This window comes from Anolis carolinensis, chromosome 1 (assembly GCF_035594765.1).
Source record: "Anolis carolinensis isolate JA03-04 chromosome 1, rAnoCar3.1.pri, whole genome shotgun sequence".
Lineage (NCBI taxonomy): Eukaryota > Metazoa > Chordata > Lepidosauria > Squamata > Dactyloidae > Anolis > Anolis carolinensis.
In genome coordinates this window covers 164,028,707-164,039,714 of record NC_085841.1, presented here as the reverse complement: position 1 = coordinate 164,039,714, position 11,008 = coordinate 164,028,707, and the positions used below count along the sequence as shown (strand labels likewise).

Here is an 11,008-nt window from a genome sequence, read left to right as displayed (position 1 = left end):
ACCCCAGTCAACAGCTCTGAAACAAAAGAGAAAATCTACATTTCTAGGCCTACAGGCCAAAGGCTAGCAAAAAAAAAAGGGGGGGGGGAGCTGGGCTTGGCAAAGGTTAAATACCTTTTTTGACATGGTTTCCAGCAATAAATTTGTTACCTTCTGCTGTAAATATATGAAATATAGGACATAAAGCCTTGATTAAATGTACACACTATCTAACATGGGAAGGGTCCATGTTGTTGTTGTTAGTGCCTTTGCAAACTGACCAAGGCTTAATCCTTATTATCCAGCCTGATGTCCTTGTCCTTAGCAAAACTATAAGTTACTATATTTTATTTGGGGGGGGGGGTCACCTTTGACTTCAACAGGAAACTCTGGTGTGGGCTGGTCCATGAGGTCACGAAGAGTTGGAAGCGACTGAACAAATAAATAACAACAACAATAATGGGAGCATCTTCTGTTGGATTCGTCAACATCTCGCTCATGAAAGGACTATAGCAGCACCCGAGGCCCTATCTGCACTGTCATACAAAATCCATATTCGGCTGGATCTACACTGCCCAATCTCACAGGATCCGATCCCAGATTATTTTATACCAGATTATCTGGCAGCGTAGACTGAGGCCCCTTCCAGATAGGCCCTATATCCCAGGATCTGATCCCAGATTATCTGCTTTGAACTTTCATAACAAATCAGCCCAAATAGCAGGAATGTTAACAGACAGCAAGAAGAGTAAAATAGTAGAATCCAAAGGAATGATAAAAAATAAAATGCAAATATATTTTAATGGACTAAATTTTGTGGGAATAAGATCTGAGTCTGACACCTAAATGTTTCTCAATGAGAATATCCAAATTATAAGTTGTTATTACATTTTATCTGCCATAGAGTCTTGGGACTGGCAGTTTCAAGAGAGATACGTAGGCTGTAGCTACACGGCCATATAAAGTCCAGATTACCTGCAGATTTCACAGCCAGATTGTTCTCACATCCAGAGGCCCTAACTGAATCTGAAATAATTCAATATTGTCATACATGCTGCTGTTGTTGCTGTTGTTGTGTCTATTCAAGTTGTGTCTAATTTATGGCAATTGTGAATGATGCATACATAATTTCAGATATAAAAAGTGTAAGCTGATGTAGTTTGTGTGTGTGTGTATGTGTGTGTGTGTGTGTGTGTGTATATATATATATATATATAGAGAGAGAGAGAGAGAGAGAGAGAGAGAACAAATACACATTAAAATAAATAATAAGCCATCAATTGATACAGTATGGGATAAAATTGCCAGAAACAGTTTCTTACAAGAGACAGTTAATCTTAATAATTCTCATGAACAATTCTGAGTTGGGCTGTTTTCACTTCAAATATAGATTCATAAGTAAGTACTGACTTCACGGAACAAGTAGATAACAAATCTAGAGTTTTATCCCTATAGTTAAGCTTAGCTGCCGGCTCCAACCGTTTTGCCAAGTATTTACTGCTTGAAACTTTATATAACTGAACATATAACATGTGATGTACAGTATTGTCATTCATTTGTTGCCATTGCTCTGTGAGAATACAGAATATGTATATCTACTTCCTATAAAGTTAGGACATTATCACATGAGGCAGGCACACCTGCATTGCAGCTGAACCATTACACTATGCGAAATGCCTCCTACAATTGGTTTGCCTCCTCTCACCCCATGATTCATCCTTGCCTTTTAGCTGATGGGAATGTAGTGGGATAGGGAGCTATTGACAGGTTTCACCCGTCAATAGCTCCCTATCCCACTGCATTCCTATTACATATTTATTGAAATCAACAAGGAAAATTAAAAAAAAATGTTTGCAGTTGTTACCCACCCATGCACGCCCGCAATGTTTGAAAACATTGCAATTCCTCCAGATATGTATAGGATTGTAGCCTTAGTCTCAAAAACAGTATGAACAGTTATGAAATTAGCTATCTCATCCATACCATATTATAAAGCAAATAATAATTCATGCCAGAAGAACAACTATAATGAAGACAGAAAGTCACTGTGACACAAGATATCCAGAACTATATATGGAAATTAGGCTTGTGAGTGAATCTGTTTTTGCCATTTTCCTTCGGCCAATCCTGCTTTTTTGGCCCTGCCAGATGGCTGTAATGGCAAGGCCCCAGCCGTCACGTTTTCCCATCTGTAACGGACCACATGACAGCCGATCACGGTTCCTCCTCTCCTATTCTGTATCATTATAAAAGCTGTGTCTGTTTCCTTAACGCCGTTACTGAAAAACAGGCTCCCTTGAAGGGAAAAAAGGAAAGGGTCCCAGGAATGGAAGCCTTGTAAGTTCCCCACTGCTGCCAATGGGCTGGATCTAGCCGTATTTTTCAGCTGCTGTCCGAACACAGCCATCCGGCTAACCACCCGTTTTCGGGAGGTGTACAAAAATGGATATGGGGGTCTATCGGTATCCAGCCAGCAGAAATGGATCAAAGTTCAGCCGAAATGCATAAGCCTAATGGAGACTTCCACTTACACAATTTAGTTGCTTGAATACAGAGCAGGACTGGATATAAGTGAACAAATTGAATCTCTGTACAGATTGTGGATCAAACATTTTAGTAGGTCCCTCACACCTGCAGGGATCAGGTGTATCAGCAAAGTTAAATCCTCGTAAGCAATGATCTTTTCCATGGCAAAGGAGTTCTTTCAAATGGGGAAAGCACACCAACTTTTATATTGTACCATTTGCTAACATATTTTTTCCTAAAACACAGGAGAGAATGTCATAAATACACATCCTAAAGTGTAATTTGTATAAGGTATACTCTGATTAAGTGGGTAAAGATGGAGGCATCATTTGCATTGAAATTGTCAGTTATAATACTAACTGCTGATGGGCAATTTCAAGGTCCTTGAAGCTCCTTTGTCTTTAAACTTGATTTGGAAAGGACAGCCACCATCCAATACATACCCTGTTTCCCTGAAAATAAGACATCCCCAGAAAATAAGACCTAGTAGAGATTTTGCTGAATTGCTAAATATAAGGCCTCCCCCAAAAGTAAGACCTAGCAAAGTTTTTGTTTGGAAGCATGACCACCAAACAACACCAGCGCATTCAGGATTCGTAAATGTACGTACCATAGATTGCTGTACATGAAAATAATGGTAGTACAGTAGAGTCTTGCTTATCCAACAAAAATGGGCCGGCAGAACGTTGGATAAGCGAATATGTTGGATAATAAGGAGGGATGAAGGAAAAGCCTATTACACGTCAAATTAGGTTATGATTATACAAATTAAGCACCAAGACATCATGTTATACAACAAATTGGACTGAAAAAGTAGTTCAATATGCAGTAATGCTATGTAGTAATTACTGTATTTATGAATTTAGCACCAAAATATCACGATTTATTAAAAACATTGACTACAAAAAAAATTTTGTTCAACAATAAAAGTGAATTCTTCATGGAAAAATAAGACATCCCCTGAAAATAAGACCTAGCACATCTTTGGGAGCAAAAATTAATATAAGACACTGTCTTATTTTCAGGGAAACACGGTATCGGTATTTGATTTATTTCATCTCCATCAACAGTATGCATATTTTTCTTTCTTTTCTGTTTTGATACAAGATAATTTAGAATGCTTTCTTTAGAAGCCTCATTACCCCCCTATCTTTGACAACTCAGAGTAACAAGGAATTATTAATCACATAATGCAAAATGTGTTTTTTGAGATTTCTTCATCCATTTCAGTACATATTCCTGAACTGCCTCAAAGTCATAGAAGGTCTTCATAAACTGCTTGTGCTCCTAAACTTCCAATGTCCATCCATATTTTACACTTGTATAACAAAAGAGTGTGCCTTTCATGAACAAACGTATAAGCAACTTTGATATATATTTCAGAATTCTATTTTTACTTATATACTATATAATATTCTAAACACAATTAATATGAAGTCTTATTGTTATTCTAGTGCTATTGAAATTGAATATATATATTTTTAATTTATTAGTTATGTTTATCTAATTTATATGGCACTCTACTTTTTATCCTTACAACAACCCTACAACCCAGCTGTGAAAGTGTGATAAGGCTCACAGCCGTGGTTCAACACCTGTGGGTCTTTAGATGTTTTGGCCTTCAACTCCCAGAAATCCTAACAGCTGGTAAACTGGCTGGGATTTCTGGGAGTTGTAGGACAAAACACCCGGGGACCCACAGGTTGAGAACCACTGCCTTATAGATTACCCAATAAGTTTCAGAGCAACCCAGTACAAAAGTCTAGTTATTTTGGTTGCTTAGCACTTGTCTTTTTTAGAATGTAATACAATGTGAGGTTGTAGAACAGTGAAGATGAAATAGGTAAACCCCAATGGAAGTATTTGCACTTCTTTCATTTAGCATAGTCTCCAGAAGATGTATGCTCTACTACTTCTTCTTCTTCTTCAACAGAGTCAAAAGAGTCACCGTAATCAGCATTGTCACTAGTCATCCAGCTGCGAGGGATATCGTGAAAGGATGATGAATCTGCAAAGTAGATACAAGTAGTGTTAATTCTGTAAATTTGGAATGGCCTGCATAATATTACAAGTTCAGTCTTTTGCAGCTATAGATAAAAGGATCTTGTATATTAGACTTGGAATACAGAGTGCATTGGAGCTGATCTTAGGCCCCTTCCATACAGCTGTATAAAATCCACACTGAACTGGATTATATGGCAGCGTGGACTCAGATAATCCAGTTCAAAGCAGATATTATGGATTATCTGCCTTGGTTATATGGCTATGTGGAAGGACCCTTAGACAACTGCAACCAACTGAGATGGACAAATTGTAGAAGTAATGTACTTTGCAAATGTTATTAGACTACAGACTACCATACAGAGGTGACAAACTAGAATACAAACAGGTTATTACCATAGAAGCAGAACAAAGCCATCCCTAGCTGTTAACTGGTCAATAGTGCTTAATTGTAACATGGTCTTCAGACCTACCTTATGCAACAAGGTTAGGGGCTTCAGTCCCAGCATGCTAACACAGAAGTGATATCAAGGGAAAAGATTTTCCATCTCTCTCCCTCTCACCCACTCCTTCTCCCAGTAATCAATGATTTTTTTTGTGGGGGGAGTTTACTTAACTTTGCCAAATGATGACGTTTTATACAAAAACGCAAAAGAAAAAACCTTATTGAAGATACAGAATTTTGGGAGGGCAGATTTCCCTTTTTAACAGGAAGTCTGACCATAGGATCAAGGGATGGCGAAGTGACATTGTTTCAGGATCATGGGCAGATGTAATAATGATGGCAACATTCTGGGAAGTTCCCAGGATCATTGATTGCATGAATACCATGGGTTGGCCATAATGTCCTGTAGGTCCCAACAGTCCCTTGGAAACACCATTCACTATGTTGGTCAATGCTGTAGAGAGTTTTAATGTAACAACATTTGAAGAGCTATACACTTCCTACCCCTGCATTACAGGACTATTGGTTTGCTTCAGTATTAACACAGTTGCATGGGGGCAGGGACAAAGGGAGGGAAGAACAATGAGTTTAACATCAAGTAAAATTTATTAAAGCAATAAAAATCACACTGGAGGAATGGCTGCTAATATTGTTATGCCAGTAAAGCATGCAGCAACAGCCACATAACTGATGTTATCCTAATATATTTGGCTGCTTATGGTGAAATAGCAGTTGGGACCTGTCTTAACACAAAGAGGATAGTACACAGAGTTTGTCATATTTTTGGCATCTGAGGCAAAAAAAAATCCCACAGGAAGACCCCCCCCCCCCTTTGGATATGCCAGCAAAAAATAGAAAAATAAAGAAATAACAAAAAGTTGGGGTTTTTTTGTAACACTGATACACTTCCTGCCAAGGCAGCTGACTCTGTCTCATGAGAGGTCCTGCCTTAAATCCAGAGCACGTCATGTGAGGTTCCAACTCTGGCTGACTGGTCTGAGAAATAGATTGTCTTCTGTTCCTGATCCTTGTAGACATACCTGTCTTACTTACTTACTAACTTACTTATTTACTTACTTACTTACTTACTTACTTAGGCAATCCCTCATTGCCTTCCAAGAGTAGTGTCTTGGCGGGAGATACATAGGTGACTGTTGAGCCCTATACTTGACCTGCATGTTCTTCCACAGTGAGGACATCGGTTTTCAGATGGAAGGCGGTTCTGGTCAGAGTTGGCTTGATGCGCTTTCTTCTTGGCACGTTTCTCCCTTTCTCCCTCCATTTCATGCCTCTTCAAATTCCACCGCACTGCTGGTCACAGCTGACCTCCAACTAGAGCGCTCAAGGGCCAGGGCTTCCTAGTTCTTGGTGTCTCTGCCACAGTTTTTAAAGTTAGCTTTAAGCCCATCTTTAACACTATTTTCCTGTCCACCAACAATCCGTTTTCTGTTCTTGAATTGGGAGCAAAGGCATTTGACACACTTAATTGCAGTGCTCTCTGGACCGTTTGTTATGCACAGTGAGTTTTCCTGGTAAAATTCTATCAGCCAAAGTGATCCATTTAAGGTGGATCAGGTGTCAAACCGGAATGTGTTATTGCCCAACCTCATTTTCCATCTTCATTGCTATGATACTTCATCTTGTTGATGGGAAACTTCCCACCAGAGTGGAAATCATCTGTCAGACAGATGGCTGCTTTCAGCAGACTGAAAGCCAAAACCAAGGTCACAACAACATCTGTTATAGAACTCCAATATACCCATGACAATGTAGTCTGTGCACACTCAGAAGAAGACCTACAAGCCACTCTAAACACCTTTGCAGTAGCATATGAAAAGCTCGGCCTCTCATAAAACATCGAAAAAACTAAAGTGCTATTCCAGCAGTCACCAACCAATCCCTCTGCAATGCCAAAAATACAGCTCAATGATGTAATATTAGAAAATGTTGACCATTTCTGCCACCTTGGCAGCCACCTCTCCACAAAAGTCAACATTGACACTGAAATACAACACTGCCTGAGTTCTGCGAGTGCAGCATTTTTCCGAATAAAGCAGAAAGTGTTTGAGGATCGGGACATCTGTAGGGATATAAACAAGGTGCATGTTTATAAAGCTATTGTCCTCCCAACCCTGTTATATGCCTGCAAAACGTGGACTGTCTACAGACATCACACTCAACTCCTGGAACTATTTCATCAGTGTTGCCTCCGAAAAATCCTGCAAATCTCTTGGGAAGACAGGCGGACAATGTCAATGTGCTGGGAGAAGCCAAGACCACCAGCACTGAAGTGATGCTCCTACGGCATCAACTCTGCTGGACTGGCCACGTTGTCCGAATGCCCCATCACCATCTCCCAAAGCAGATGTACCGGTCTAATGCACCATCAAATCTTATGTACACCTCAACTTCCAAAACCCCAAGACCAAAAAATGTATTTGTTGTTTAATGTAATGAATAGTGGCAAAAAGTGCACTCTTGTAATTTGGCCAAAAAAAGATGTGTACAGTATTGCAGTTGTTGCCTTCTTAGGAGTTCTTCTTTAAAAATAAAAGTGTTAGAGCACCAGCAATAATAATAATAATAATAATAATAATAATAATAATAATAATATATTTATATCCTGCCACCATCTCCCAGAGGGAGACAAAACGCTCAAGGTGTGACACAAAATACAAAATATAACAAGTGCAGAACAAAACATAGGCAATAAACAGTCAACATTATGGAAAGGGAAATCTTGGGCTGCATCTATGCTGTAGAATGAATATACGTTGCCTTGGTTCAGTGCTATGGAATCATGGGGGCAGTAGTTTGACAAGGCCTTAAGCCTGCTCTGTCAAAGAGCGTGGATGGCTCATCTAATGACAAATCCTAGCATTGCATAGCATTAAGCCATGGCAATTAATTGAGAGATGACATCCCTCAAATAGGAACTACAGATGCAGCTTCTGAAGTAGCTTCCCCTTTGGCTTTGGTTCAGCACTAATATTCCTATAGGAAGCTAATCTAATGTGCACCCAAGTTTGGAGTGATCATTTAGCCAAAAAAGATGAGCTTTAGGCCCATTCTACACTGCCATATAATCCAGATTATCAAAGCAGATAATCCACATTATCTGCTTTGAACTGGATTATATGAGTCTATGCTGCCATATAAATCCAGTTCAAAGCAGATAACCAGGATTTTATATGGCAGTGTAGAAGGGGCCCCAGATTCACGTGAATATGATATTTGCTTGTACGTCACTACACCTAGCCTCACATTACTTCTTTTAACTTTCTTCCCCTGTGTCTGTTTCTGTATTCTGACCATTCTGAGTTTATGAGGACCTGTTCTCTCCCAATTAAAAAAATAAATCCATAATCCAGTTTTTGAGAGCCGTAGATTGGCCAAAGGTTACACTGTAAATAAGGAAGTAATTAATTATGTGCTTTAGCTATTACCAAGCTATATTGCAACACGCACAACCAGCAAGCAATTTACAGTGAAAGCTACCTGTAAAATACACCGGTTTAGATTAAAAATGAGCCAGTTGGATTACAGTTACAACATTAAGCAAATACAGTAGCGTTAAATGTGGCATGTAAATACAAGGACCGTACCATCAATAACTTCCAGCTTTGCAGATGAATAGGCAAACCCATATTTATTTTTTGTTTCACACACATAGACACCTTCATCTGATTTCCTGATTCCTTGGATTTGTAACCATCCAGTCACACTGTATCTCTGAGGGCCTCCTCTTGCCTGAGAAAAAATAGACAAATAATAAATATGTAGAAATAAGTATTCTAGTCGCATACCTTGTACTTATTTCAATGGGCTGGGCACAGCAAATCCCTCCAGAGTTTGGCAGGGGAGATTTGGGAATAACAGTCCAAAAAAGTAACTCTTCCAAGCCAAGCTAAATTTCCAAATTTTGATAAACTCTTTAAATATAAGCTAAAATTGTTTTTTCCCTGATTTCTTAGCTCCTTGTGTGCTGATATTGATGTACCTTCAAGTCATCTACCAATCTATGGTTGGTACTAGATGACTCAAGCAAAGAATACTCAAGAGTGTTTTGCCATTGCCTTCCTCTGACATGTAGTCTACACCACCAGGTATTTTTTGTCAGCATCCCATAAAGTACGAACCAGGGCTGATAGATGTCTACAACTGTAGTTCTGACTCCTCAAATCTGATGCTGTCACATGGTTTACCTTTTTCAAGAAAGGGGAGCAGATAAGAGAGCAGTGAGAGATCCTATATCCCAGGATCTGATCCTAGGTTTTCTGTGTTAAACTGGATTATATGAGTCCCCACTGCCAGATAATCTGGGATAAACAGAAAACCAGGATCAGATCCTGGGATATAGGACCTGTCTGGAAGACCCCACAGAGAGAGAGAGAGAAACTGCTACCATTTTTGTTGGGATGCGCCTTCAATTTATGGTTGGTAGATGACTTAAGCATAAAATACTCAAGAGTGGTTTGCTCTTGCCTTCCTTTGATAAATAGCACCAAGTTTTTAAATTTACCAGTAGCTTGCAAAATAAATGGCGCATCATTTATTTATTTATTTTCATATATATATATATATATATATATATATATATATATATACACATACATACACACACACATACACATACACACACACACACACACACACACACACACACAGTAGAGTCTCACTTATGCAAGCCTCGCTTATCCAAGCTTCTGGATTATCCAAGCCATTTTTGTAGTCAATGTTTCCAATATATCATGATATTTTGGTGCTAAATTCATAAATACAGTAATTACAACATAACATTACTACGTATTGAACTACTTTTTCTGTCAAATTTGTTGTATAACATGATGTTTTGGTGCTTAATTTGTAAAATCATAACCTAATTTGATGTTTAATAGGCTTTTCCTTAATCCCTCATTATCCAAGATATTCACTTATCCAAGCTTCTGACGGCCCGTTTAGCTTGGATAAGTGAGACTCTACTGTGTACACACACACACACACACACACACAGTGTGTGTGTGTGTGTGTGTGTGTGTGTGTGTGTGTTTGTATATCCTGCCTTTCTCTCAAAAGGCACCCAAACACATTTTTTTTAAATCATACCTGTATTGAAATATGAGCATCATCTCCTGGCAGAAACATTTTATTCCCCTTTTTCTTCCATTCAAGGTGTGGCATGGGATAAGCAGAGACCTCACAGCCAAAAATAACATCGTTTCCTGTGAAATTCTGGGTATCTTGAGGTGACAAAGAAATAACAGGAGCTGAAACAAACAGATTTTGGAACAGCTATGTAAGAAAACCTTTTTTGAGGACCATTTTCACATGTGAAACCATTTTAGGGTCAAACAACACAGAACTTTAAAGATGTAATGAATATGTTCTTTCTTACTCATACGTAAGCATGGGAAACCTAGTCAGGATTTCATTTATGAAAGATGTTATTTCTGTGCACAAACCATTTGCTAATAGCAAGTAAATATAATAAAATTCATCAAAATTACAAAATATCAACACAGAAGAAAACCATTAATGAATTGCCTGCCTGATCAGATAGGTTTTTCCGTATGACAAAATGTACTCAAATGAGTAAGCCCAGCTTCTCGGGCAATAAAATCCAGAGTTTGGGTGTATCCACTATATGCCCATCTCGACTGCTATATAAAATCCAGATTATCTGATTTGAACTGGATTGTATGGCTGTGTAGATTCAGGCTGGATCTACATTGTCATATAATCCAGATTATCAAAGCAGATAACCCACATTGTCCACTTTGAACTGGATTATTTGAGTCTACATTGCCACATAACCCAGTTCAAATCATATAATCTGGATAATTTGATCGTCTAGATTATATGGCAGCGTAGATCCAAACTAGATGAAAAGAACCCAATTAGGCCCCTTCTATGCTGCCTTATTATCCAAATTATCAAAGCAGATAATCCACATTGTCTGCTTTGAACTGGATTACAGTGTTCCCTGACTTATCATGGGAGTTACATTCCAGGACCACCTGCGATAAATGGAAATCCGTGAAGTAGGGGCACTATTTT

The 11,008-nt window shown here is 38.7% G+C and overlaps 1 protein-coding gene across 3 annotated transcripts in view; it reads right to left on the bottom strand.

The window, feature by feature from the left end:
* Nucleotides 1-334: 334 nt before the first annotated feature.
* The window catches only part of LOC100555316 (kazal-type serine protease inhibitor domain-containing protein 1), a 32,219-nt gene continuing 21,545 nt past the window's right edge, over nucleotides 335-11,008 (bottom strand). For 2 of the 3 annotated variants that reach the window (XM_062957991.1, XM_062957994.1), the window contains exons 3-5: nucleotides 10,058-10,218; nucleotides 8,557-8,701; nucleotides 335-4,513 (exon numbers count right to left, since the gene is read on the bottom strand). In XM_062957991.1, coding sequence (XP_062814061.1) covers nucleotides 4,380-4,513; nucleotides 8,557-8,701; nucleotides 10,058-10,218 — 440 coding nt within the window. In that variant the 3' untranslated portion in view covers nucleotides 335-4,379. The remainder of the gene's footprint in view (nucleotides 4,514-8,556; nucleotides 8,702-10,057; nucleotides 10,219-11,008) is intronic. The other variant, XM_062957996.1, reaches the window with a different exon arrangement.